Here is an 11756-nt window from a genome sequence, read left to right on the forward strand (position 1 = left end):
AGCGGTCGTGCTGGTGGGCGCCTCTAGCGACTTGATCGTCGCAGCGCCACCCGTTTGACTGGAGCTTCCCGAGCTGGGCGCGCACCACCTGAAATCTCAGCCACGCTTGAGATCGTCATTTCCCTCCAATCTGTCTACGTCATTTCAATCAACAGCTTTTTCCCTCCAGCTGGTTTCTGAGCAGAACTATCCAACTTTTTGGCAATGAATGTCGCAAGCCGTTTCGTGGCCGCTTACGACTTGCAGAGCGGTTCAGTTGTCGAACTCAATATCCCGATTGTTGCTCCGTGGAGCGTGCTGTTCCGCGGATCACAAAATTAGCTTTGTCGACCTGCATTATCCTTGAGCCTAACGGTACTGTAAGCCTCTCCTCTGCTTGATAAGTTGATTATTAGGTGATACAGAGTTCCTTCAACTTCAAAACCTTCATCGAGCTATAGGTACGGAGCATAATTTGCAGCAAACAATTTGGATCTGTAGAGCGAGGCCAACAGATGATCTGAATAGGCCCCTCCTAGTTTCCACCATTGGTTACGTGTATATAGCTTGTCTTGTTGACCTCGATTGTGCATCCAGGACGCGGCATATCACATTTTCAGGCGATATGAGCGTATCAACCCATCTTGGTTTCGTCGATGACTTTTGTTGATGATTTTGTTGTGACACTACATTGCGCCTGAATATCCCAAGCCACTTTACCGTTGACTCTTTGCGCCGGGATATCACTGCATCAAAAGCTCGGGCCTAGCCATTTCTGAACAAAGAAAGCTATAGCACAACTCGACTAGTGCCAGAATCTCGCTCACAGGGAGGGCACAGTCTTCTTGTTAGACTTTTTCGTCACCGCTGAGGTCGCGCCATCAACGCTGAGTGCACACGTGCGAGCAAAGTCAAACACGATCAACAGACTCCGTGAACGCTCAACATTTACTAGGGATGCACGGCATGATAACCGATGTAGAGTCACTTCGGCCGCGGACCTTGTTCTTTCGTATCATCAGATTCGATGCGGGACATCCGTAGGGTGCACACACTAAAGATGAGCTGGCCGATTCCTGAGGGACTTTGAGGCGTCTGGCCAAGGTCCGAATTCTCACCAGGGTTAAGTTGGGGTGTTCAAAACAAAGGCTATGCTATCGTAGGTAAAACGGCTCATTGGCTGTCAAATATCCCATTATTCGGAAATCCCGGAGTCCTGTTCTAGGTCTTGAGTCTCGCGTCTCAATTCTTTGATTGCAGTCTGAACTGATGTTTTAGTAGTAGGCCTTGTCAATTGCATAGTAAATACTGACTGCAAGGGCTTCTGGGTTAACGCCATTCTCGATCAATGAGATACAAAGGGACAATTGAGTGCGGTCAAGCTGCGTATCCTATTTGATTTTGTCAACAGAAGTCTCCATGGCTGCATAAGTACATTTACCAGCAGGATTGAGATTTCTTCCAAGATGTCAACAACTTCTCTTGCCTTTTCGCGCTTAGTCTCCATAGAAGGCATTCTTTCGTTAATCCTTGACAGGCAATCTGGATTTCCAAACGGGAGACACGGGCTCAGGCACGAAATATTTGTAGGACAACGTGGTTGTATTGTATTCTTGTGATTGCAAGAAGACTTTGGAAGTCAACGTGTAGTAGGAAAGGACACGTGAAAACACGCCAATCCAAATATGGCTAGGCCGAGAATAACCACGTGTGGTCTTTTCGTGGCTACGGCCTGTATGATTGACCTCTCCGCTCACCAAGACATCCCTGATCCATAAGCTCCCTACCTAGGAACCAAAGGTAGGTTCTCCTGCAAGACTCTGTAGATGATCGTGCTCCGAAGCAGATTAGGGTTACAGTATGACACCCTTCGCAGAAAGGAGTTACGGGAGCGTGCGTAGTGGCACATTCTCTTTGCTGCGCGGCTACCCCTTGCAGAGCTCAAGGACTCCGATGGATGCCAGCCCCTCAGAAACATGATAAAATGTGTGCAAATTTCCTGTCGAGCCTTCGCGGCGAGGCTTACTCGCATACTTATTCCTTCAAGGTGTTCATCACCCTCTCGATCCTCGAGCGTTGGTGTCAGACCTTATGAATGCCTTTCATTGAAAGCAAGACTCCCTTATTGGGAAGTCTATCTGTCCTAATGATAAAGGCGGTTTTATGCGTGCCAGATCTCGCATTTCCGATCAATTCCCAAGTCCCACCCGTGGCACTTGCTTTACTTCCTTACACCTTCGAATTTTCCGCCACGACTTTTGTATCAAACAGTCCCCAAATCTCCTATACCTTAAGTGGTGGTCCGGAATGGTTGAAAATTGACACTGCTAATCGACGTCTCTCGGGAACACCTCGCTCAATTGATGTGGGAGCCACAAGTTTCCAGTTGACGGCATCAGATGTGACTGGGGACGCTACCGACAGCGTTACTCTTGTTGTATCTGAATCCAATGATTTGGCAGTGCAAGAGCCCATTAAGGAACATTTGCTTGACCTTGGGTCATTCTCAGGGCCACATTCTCTGCTATTACGTCCTTCGCAGCCGTTTGCATTTAAATTTGATGGGAACCTATTCAGTGGTACTACCGCCGCCACCAGGTACTACGCGATATCCGCCGACAACACCCCATTGCCTTCATGGCTGCAGTTCGACGCTGTAGAGCTTCTATTTTCAGGCGATACCCCGCCTCTAATTTCAACAACACCTCCTGCACAAGAATTCAGATTTCGTTTGATTGCCTCAAACGTGCCAGGGTTTGCAGAGGCCATCGCCGAGTTCAACATCGTTATTCAGTTTCATATTTTGGCTTTTTCAACTCCGTCTCACAGCGCCGCTCTTTCCACGGGAGAATTCTGGAGAACAGAGTCTCTAAGAGATTCGTTGATGCTTGATGGCCAGCCGATTGGGGACGACCAAATATTGAGCGTTACCGTGGATGGCCCGCCTTGGGTACAACTGGATGAGGGCCAAATATCATTACGTGGCCGACCTAAGACGCAAGCGAACACGACCATCACAATATCTGTAACAGATGTCTTCCATAATGTGGCTAACGCAACATGGTTTCTTGTATTTATGGACTTGCCAGTCTCACAACTAGGTGTGGTTGCAGATATCGAGGCTTCGGCAGGAGAGTATCTCGTGTGTACACTTGATATTCGAAACTTATACCCGTCCATGTGGTTCGACCCCGGCCCTGGAAATGATCTGAGTTGGCTCAACTATAATGCTACGAACTTGACTTTGTATGGCGAAGTACCTCTGCATTTGTCGCCAGCTGTTTGGAATATCTCTGTGTCTTTTCAGAGCATGACGATGAATGCCACAGGGATTCTCATTCTTCGTCTGGTAACGAGTGTCAAGCCCACTGCAACTACGCCAATTATTGATGGGACAGATCTGCCACGCAATCCAAGTGCTTCTATTGGAGCCACAGCGACCTCTTCGACCACCACCAATCCGCATACTTCGAAAGGAGACTGGAGACCTACTGTGCTTGCTATTTGTTTGTCTGTCGTGGGGGCGGTTGTCGTAGCTTTGATTTGTGTTCTTCTATGGCTGCGCCGGCGAAGAAGCCGTGGGAAAGGAGATAAGAATATAATGTCTATCATCGAACATGCGGAACCCGTCAGGAGCAACCCTCCTCTCAGGCCACCCCGAATCGATCTTGCATGGTCCAACGATTCATTGCAGAAAGCCAATTCAAGAGTATCAGGCTCCAAACCGCTTGAGCAACAACAAATGCCAAGACTGTGCAACTCGGATCTAGACAAAGCAGAGGCCCGAAATTTGCGAACTTCAATCCATGCACAGAGCATGAAAGGTAAAGAAGCCAGTTCCATGAGAGAATGGCAGCCTTTCCGTGCACAGGAAACTATCTTAGCATCTCCTTCAAGAACAGCGAACAGCCAACGGCGGATGAGCGATGCGAGAGCGATGGGAAAGGCATTGCGAAATTCAATAATCCATCCGTCCGTCGGACTTCCGCATAGGAGAAGTGGCGCAGGACACGGCGCAGGGATTATAAGCGACGCTGGCATCGATCACAGTCGACGAGATACCAGGACCTCAAGTCCTTTGGGTGAAAAGCATCGCAGCACAGTTCTTCTTGATTCTTTCCCCATTCCACCTTCAGCGCCAGCTTGCACTACAGCGAGGGCAACCTCGCCTTCAGGTGCTATGTTTGATGCTATTGAGGACTCACTGAGCTTCGAGGCACAGCGTCAGAGGTGGCACACCGAGCGAGCTCGAACTCGACTCGAGGGGGCAGCTCGCTTTTCCAATCGAGGGTCGTCTCGACTGTTTTCTCCGTCACGGTCTCATTGCGAGAAAAGCAACTTCGAGGCCACTGACACAAGTATCATGAACCAAAAAGGAGGTGGCAGTATTGCAAGTAGCAGGCAATTTGATTCTGTTGCATCTTCAGGCAGTCAATGGGAAGATGAAAGCCCATCAAAGAGGCAAGATAAGGTGGGTCCGCGTCTGCCATTCAGCCCCCTAACGCAGTCACAAGAGAATATGTGCAATGGTGACACATCCACCACTTTGCGACAAGGCCGGGTTGCAGACCAACGAACCATGGTGAATGTAGAAACCAGTGGGTTGACAAGGACTCAGAGTAGTCAGCATGCCAGCCTGCGGTATATCTGAATTTTGAGCTGTGATGTCGGGGCTTGGGGGAAAATCCAAACAAGATGACTAGATCTAAGATTATCAATTCAACCCATTAGAATTTAAGGATGACTGAAGATCTATATAGCGTTGTTCATCTCCCAACATGGAATAGATCGATGAATGAGGGGATCTTTATGGCTTAGGGAAACAACATTTTCATTCAGTTGAGCGTATATGGCACTCACGTATTGTCACGGCATTGCTCTAGTGTTATCAGAAACAAAGCCCCGGATATCTGCAGGAGTAATTGCAGAAGACTGTGAAGGCACTTGTATTCGGCGTCTAGTTAAGAGATGGTGGGGAACAGCCTCTCTCAGATGGCTTATACATCAGCGCCTGGTCTCCCCCCGTGGGTGCCTGGGGCCGGGGGTGCCACGCTGCCGGAGTCGGACTTAAGTTAATCCTGCTCTCTTGGCGGAAGAACCTTGGTGCATGCCCGTAACGGGTTGCGTAGCAATTCGGAGGCGGGCCTGCCACTGGGACTTTGAGACTGGGACGGTTTTCAAGTTCGTCATTTTATCGCACCCAGACAAGACCAGCCTACAACACCCACTCTGCTCCTTCAACTTACATCTTTAATCCCTGCACGCGACAACTCGACTTTTTCCCACTGGCCTTGATCTGTAGTCGAAACTATCTTCCTACCAGCGAGTGCATGTTTGGACGTCGCGACTTCATCGTACACTATCCAACCCACCTTTCTCCCCTTTCTCCCACGTCGAATTCTGCACGGTCTACCCCCCGCCTCTTTCGAAAGCTTATGACACCGCGTGCAATTATATGATCGTTACTACATCCCATTTCCATCACGCCAATAAGAGCTAGTCAATATGGGTCAGACTCTGTCGGAGCCCGTTGTCGAAAAGGTATGAATTATGACTCCTCAAGTGGGAGAGAGATACCCTCAGCTGCCTGTGCCACTAACGCACTCGGATCTGCGTCACCCTCCTCGACACCTTTTCCCAAATCTTATCTCCCCGTTTCAAAAGATCGTCGCAATTAATTGACCTTCCCGTAGCTATCCGATAGCGGGTCAGATGACTGTGTTCTGTATGGCCTTTCGGCCATGCAAGGATGGCGCATAAGTATGGAAGACGCACATGCCGCTGTACTCGACCTACAACCTGAAAAGAACGGCCAAACGCAGAAGCCTGCGCCCCCTGACAAACGCTTGTCGTACTTTGGAGTGTATGATGGCCATGGTGGGGAGAAAGTGGCACAATTCGCTGGTGAAAACATACACAAGATTGTGGCCAGACAACAAGCGTTTTCAAAGGGAGATATCGAGCAAGCGCTCAAAGATGGGTTCCTTGCCACAGACAATGCAATCTTGAATGGTTTGGATGACGTGGCCTCTTGCCAGATGGATTACTAACATTACTAACAGATGCACGGTATGAGGACGAAGTCTCTGGGTGCACCGCATCAGTCGGCGTTATATCAAGAGACAAGATATGGGTTGTAAGTATAAGATCACCAGCGTCTTTCCTTCTTTCCTAACGGGCTCAGGCCAATGCTGGAGACTCCCGCTCAGTGCTGGGTGTGAAAGGGCGAGCAAAGCCCCTGTCATTTGACCACAAACCACAAAACGAAGGTATGGATTGCAACGATCAATCGTACCTAGGGCTTTAGCTGACACGTGAATAGGCGAGAAGGCTCGTATCAGTGCTGCAGGTGGTTTCGTCGATTTCGGTCGTGTAAACGGCAATCTCGCGCTCTCACGTGCCATTGGTGATTTCGAGTTCAAGAAAAGCGCCGATCTTTCCCCTGAGCAACAGATCGTGACTGCTTTCCCCGATGTGATAACACATGAGGTATCAAGTGATGACGAGTTCCTTGTCATTGCTTGTGATGGTGAGATCCACTCCAATTCCCGACATGACGAATGTTAACCTCCAATGCGCAGGTATATGGGACTGTCAATCTTCGCAAGCAGTTATTGAGTTTGTCCGTCGGGGCATTGCTGCGAAACAGGAATTGCAACGTATATGCGAGAACATGATGGATAACTGTCTGGCTTCCAATAGTGAGACTGGCGGCGTAGGCTGTGATAACATGACCATGATTGTCATCGCCCTCCTAAACGGCAAGTCCAAGGAGGAATGGTACGACCTTGTTGCAAAACGTGTGGCTGACGGTGATGGACCATGCGCACCACCCGAGTATGGCAAGTTCCCTCCACTATCCAGAAGACCAAGTCCTATCTGACTATTGCATAGCTGAGTTCCGCGGCCCAGGCGTGAGGCATCAATTCGATCACGAAAGCCCGGACGATGAGTATGAATTAGATCTAGACCACCGATCTAGAGGATTTGGTGGCCGCAATGGCCGCATTATTCTCCTCGGAGACGGCACCGAAGTGTTGACAGATTCAGATGACGCAGAGATGTTCGACCAAAGCGAGGAAGACAAGGACACGGCAAATCAAATCAAGAAAGACACGCCCGATACATCAGACATTGACTCGACTCGTAGTCAGCGAGAGGGAACGCCAGGCCCACAATCTGCTGGTGACGAAATCAAGGTATCAAGCCATCGGGACGCATCGCATGGTCCAGGTACCGAGATCAAGGGAGTTGCTGATACGCCTGAGAAGAAGGCTGCCTGAATGTATGAAGTAAGGACAGATCCAGGCAGACCCAGTTTCATCACGAATCAAGATACCCTTTAGCCCGTGCTTGTTGACGAAGTGACGGAATAACGGAATTCCGGTGTATGACAGACCAGAACCACATCAAGGCCCGAATGCTGCTCGGCTGTCGCCTGGTGAGGGAGGGTTTAATTGCTTTCAATATGAAGGAGATACACAGCAGACAGACGATGACATGCACAGGTAGTAGACATGGTGCATGACGCGGTTGGGCGAGTTTCAAGTCGTGCATTTCTACAGAGTATCAGCACTTTTGCATCAATTCCCGCTACCAAACTAGTCTCGTACTTTCAAGGCGTGAAGTGATTGCATACAGGTAGGACGATCACCATGCCACGCTTTGATCAGAGTGATGCGGGTGGACGAGGTGGGTCTGAGAGTGGCTGCATATCTGTGGCTGAGTAATGTGGCTGTGAGTGTTTGGCATCCACGCCTCGTATTATCTGGCGCGTTCTCTCGTGTTCTCGTATTCCCTGTCGAATTTCGAGTCTAACCTGTGCGTGGGTCATGGCCACCCATGGGCCATGGCATGGCGAGATGCATACCAGCCATGACGTGGGCTTGCAGCTTGGGACACAGTACAATAAATCCAAGAGATGGACGGGAAAAAGCAATGCTGGCGATCACATGTGTTGAACTGGCCCAGTGCGTGACGGCATACCATTGACAAATGACATTCTCTGTAGACACAAAGTTTCGTATACCCTGCTTTTTGGCGTGATCACAACCTATTCGGGATCTTCAGAGATCACCTCAGCTCCCTTTTTTACGTGGGTGCCATCTTTTTCCCGTTTGCCATGCCCATGCACATCATTTCAATGCCTTTGCCCTCGTCGTTCCCGTCTCCGTCGCCCTATAGGGAGTAAGTTCGTCAACAATAAATACAATACCTAATCATTATTTCAACTGCTTGTCCCCGTATCTTATTCGCACCACTTTCCCCTAATTCCTCCACGCTCGAAATTATTGACTCCTTCTTGGCACCGCTGGTGTGATCTTACAGTACACTCTTTCCACTGCTTGCTGCTTGCTCAAGTGTTATACCTTCGCATATCTCGTCTTTTTTCGATGCCATCAACTTGTTAAATCCACCCGGCAAGTTCGCGTTCGACCGCCACCATGTCCTCCCCGTCATCCACCGGTTCCGCGAAACGGAAACGTACCTCTGCATCAGAGCGATTAAGGTCTTCCGCGGTGGAGCTCCAGCAACCTTCCTCCAGAGATGCATCTGGCGAAGAGCTTGCCGACTCTCCTTCGCTCAATACCCGAACACGCAAGCATGCACCCAGCCTGTCGAACGACCTGAACGTTCCTCCTAGCAAGAGAGCACGCACCCGTTCCGGTGCTAAACCTGTCGACACCAACGGTGCCTCTATTCCGGATGTGAACGTCCAGGACCCTGGCGAGCCTTCCAGTACAACAGAAGGTAGCGATGAGATCGAGGAGTCGGGAAATAAAAGGCAGAGGCAAAGCGACGACAGCGAGGATTTGCTACAAAGTGTTCCAAAGGCGGGTTTAAGAGATCCCATCGGGGGCTACAAGACAAATCCTCCTCCTATAGGAAGGCCAGTTCGAGTCTACGCGGATGGAGTCTTTGATCTGTTCCATCTTGGGTTTGTTGCATTCTTCTATTCCGCTCTATAACCATACTAACATACCCAAATAGACACATGCGCCAACTCCAGCAAGCTAAGACTGCCTTCCCCGACACCTATCTGATCGTCGGTGTGACCGGCGACACAGAGACACACAAAAGGAAAGGCCTCACAGTGCTTACTGGCCGCGAGAGGGCCGAAACAGTCGGTCATTGCAAATGGGTCGACGAAGTCATCCCAAACTGTCCTTGGATCGTGACTCCCGAGTTCCTCGACGAACATCAAATTGACTATGTTGCACATGACGATGAGCCCTATGGTGCTGATGAAGGAGATGACATTTACGCACCCATCAAGAAGGAGGGCAAGTTCCTCGTGACGCAGCGAACAGAAGGTGTATCCACAACTGGCATCATTACGAAGATTGTTCGTGACTACGAAAAATACATTGCCCGACAACTGAAGAGAGGAACCAGCCGTCAAGAGCTGAACATTAGCTGGCTGAAGAAGAACGAACTGGACATCAAACGCCACGTCTCGGAACTCAGGGATAGCATCAAGACCAACTGGAGCACTGCGGGTGGTGAAATCGGGAGAGACCTGCGGCAATTTTGGCAGAGTTCTCGACCGGCCAGTCCATCTCCTTTTAACAGACAACTCAGCGACGGTTTGAAGAGCCCCAGTGCGGTCAGTGCGCTTGAGCATCTCAAACACCTTGAGGTGCCCGGAAGTGCAGAAAAACGAAGCGACTCGCCTGGTAGACTCAGTCGGAGTGAGGACTTCGCGGCCGGTTACAGTCTCGGTCTGATCGGAGGTGTCAAATCCTGGGTAAGAAATTCATCTGAAATAGCCAAATTCACGTACAATAGCTAACACATACTTTCTCAAACCCTAGATGATGCGACGTCGGCGATCGCTACATGATAGCCAAGCCCCAAGCCCTTCAGGGAGTGAGGATGACGAGGCTAGGAGCCCTCTCAGCCCCGACGGGGATTCGTATTTCAGCGGTTTCAAAACCCCGCCAGTCCGAGGCCGCAAGGGAAAGAGTGTGAGCGACCTTGACGAAGAAGAATCTGGGCGCAAAGCCTTGGACGTCTTGCATTGAAAAATCACTCTCGCCCAGAAGCATAGGTGGAAGAACATCTGCCGTCCGTTGTCCCTCTCTAGTAACAACGCCTTTGCTTCAATCGAGTATCAGCTTCAGAACAGCCTTGTTGTCTATTCGGAAAGGGAGGAAAATACAGATTCCCTCAGTACGCCTTTTTAATGTATCACTCGCTCACTCCCTTCGTCCTAATCGACATCTATGTTAGTTATTCTTGGTTGTTGTCTTGTCTTTTTTCAATGTTGTAATAAACAGGACGTTTGGGGATGGGAAGGGACAGTCAAAAAAGCAATGATAATTAGAGAAAGTGGGCCAGGGTTTGAATTATTTGTAGACAAAAATGGAAATGCCATTGCCATAGCCTGATAGATGAGTGTCGAAGACGAACATGAAAGCATTACTCCCCACCCACCAGATTCAAGAGGAACCCCGGAAGTACAGCTGATTTGCAGCTTTTTAGAACGCATTTTTGTCATTGCTTGTCGATCGGGCATCTATGATGGGTGACAGAGCTGCAACACCATGCATGTCCCAAGCTCGTCTCGGTGCCTTGACCTTGTCTATTGGGAATGAAGAAAGGCTCTCTCCTGACTCCTCTCCCCAAGATTGATGGCCTTTGTATCCTTGAATTCCCTTCTAGAATCAGAGAAGGTTCAAGCAATACCTAGCCATTCAATCTCCAGAACTAATCACCACACATTTCGCTTCATGTAATATTTTGTCTCATTCTCGAAGTTAGACTCCCGCACCGAACTTATGACAGCCGCACGATACCACGTCCGTTGTTTGAATGGTTGGCATTGGGATTGATCGAGGGAAACTGTCGTCTATGATCTGGGCTTTTCCTTCTTCTCCTTCCAGAGGGCGCTGAGACCAACACCGGAAACCTTGACGACCTTAAAGCGAACACCGGGAATATCACCCTTGGCTTTGCCCTTTCGACCGAAACCGGCGATTAGGACCTCGTCGTTCTCGTCCACAAAATTGAGGCAACCATCGTTAGGAACTGGTAGAGTAAAATTCATGTGTTAGTGGTGCGATTATGTTGGATCGTTGGAGTGAAAAACGTCGCGAGGGACACTTTCTGCTCAACATAAGGTCTGTCGCAGCGAAACAGAGATGGGGTGGGACACAAAGATGCTGATGCAGGAGGGGAGGTTTTATGTGAGGTGACAAAACATACCGAAAGCAGTGACCTTCTTTCCGTTCTTGATCAATTGAACTCTGACACACTTTCGAATGGCGGAGTTGGGCTGCTTGGCCTCAACACCGACCTTTTCAAGAACGATGCCCTTGGCGTGTGATGAACCACCGAATGGTGACGACTTATATGCAGTTCCGAGAAGACGCTTCTTGTAGTGGAGATCGGCCCATCGACCCTCCTTGCGGGCGGCGACGAGCTTTCGTGCGGCGTTCAAACCGCGGGGTTTGCCTCTGTTTGTCATTTCTAAGGTAGTGAAATGTTAGCTTGCTTTCTCTTCCTCGCAAAAGTTCGCTAGATAGTGCGTAGATGATTTCTGAAGGTGAGAGACGGGATTGTGTTTGTGGGCGGGTTTTGGGAGATCGTTGTAGCTTTGTAGGTGCCCCGGGAAAGCGAAATAGGTTGGGATGAAGCTTATGAAATACGTACTGGCGACTGTGACAAGCAGATACTGGTTAAATGGGAAATGGCGGCGCTGAGGTCGTTGACGATTAAAATTCAGGTTCGCAGCACCCAAGAAATCAAAGTCTCTGTGGGAAAGCCAAGACTGC

General features: G+C 49.6%; 5 protein-coding genes across 5 annotated transcripts; 3 read left to right on the forward strand and 2 right to left on the reverse strand.

Annotated features, from left to right (window-relative positions):
- Nucleotides 1–1174: 1174 nt before the first annotated feature.
- Nucleotides 1175–1495, reverse strand: A1O9_02816 (mitotic-spindle organizing protein 1; the record flags this gene model as incomplete). Its single annotated transcript, XM_013408387.1, has 3 exons — nt 1175–1240; nt 1293–1370; nt 1421–1495. The coding sequence occupies 3 exons, from the start codon at nt 1493–1495 to the stop codon at nt 1175–1177; spliced, it is 219 nt and encodes a 72-aa protein (XP_013263841.1).
- Nucleotides 1496–2074: 579 nt separating this feature from the next.
- Nucleotides 2075–4630, forward strand: A1O9_02817 (uncharacterized protein; the record flags this gene model as incomplete). The annotated part of the gene is made up of 1 exon (XM_013408388.1): nt 2075–4630. The coding sequence occupies one exon, from the start codon at nt 2075–2077 to the stop codon at nt 4628–4630; it is 2556 nt and encodes an 851-aa protein (XP_013263842.1).
- Nucleotides 4631–5741: 1111 nt separating this feature from the next.
- On the forward strand, nt 5742–7262 carry A1O9_02818 (protein phosphatase; the record flags this gene model as incomplete). Its single annotated transcript, XM_013408389.1, has 6 exons — nt 5742–5991; nt 6042–6115; nt 6164–6248; nt 6302–6508; nt 6561–6851; nt 6874–7262. The coding sequence occupies 6 exons, from the start codon at nt 5742–5744 to the stop codon at nt 7260–7262; spliced, it is 1296 nt and encodes a 431-aa protein (XP_013263843.1).
- Nucleotides 7263–8423: 1161 nt separating this feature from the next.
- On the forward strand, nt 8424–10004 carry A1O9_02819 (choline-phosphate cytidylyltransferase; the record flags this gene model as incomplete). The annotated part of the gene is made up of 3 exons (XM_013408390.1): nt 8424–8917; nt 8971–9727; nt 9795–10004. 3 exons carry the CDS (start codon nt 8424–8426, stop codon nt 10002–10004), a joined length of 1461 nt encoding a protein of 486 aa, XP_013263844.1.
- Nucleotides 10005–10831: 827 nt separating this feature from the next.
- A1O9_02820 (40S ribosomal protein S23) lies at nt 10832–11449 on the reverse strand (the record flags this gene model as incomplete). The annotated part of the gene is made up of 2 exons (XM_013408391.1): nt 10832–11010; nt 11188–11449. 2 exons carry the CDS (start codon nt 11447–11449, stop codon nt 10832–10834), a joined length of 441 nt encoding a protein of 146 aa, XP_013263845.1.
- Between the last annotated feature and the right edge of the window lie 307 nt (nt 11450–11756).

Source organism: Exophiala aquamarina (assembly GCF_000709125.1).
Source record: "Exophiala aquamarina CBS 119918 chromosome Unknown aczIA-supercont1.2, whole genome shotgun sequence".
NCBI classification, from domain to species: Eukaryota; Fungi; Ascomycota; class Eurotiomycetes; order Chaetothyriales; family Herpotrichiellaceae; genus Exophiala; species Exophiala aquamarina.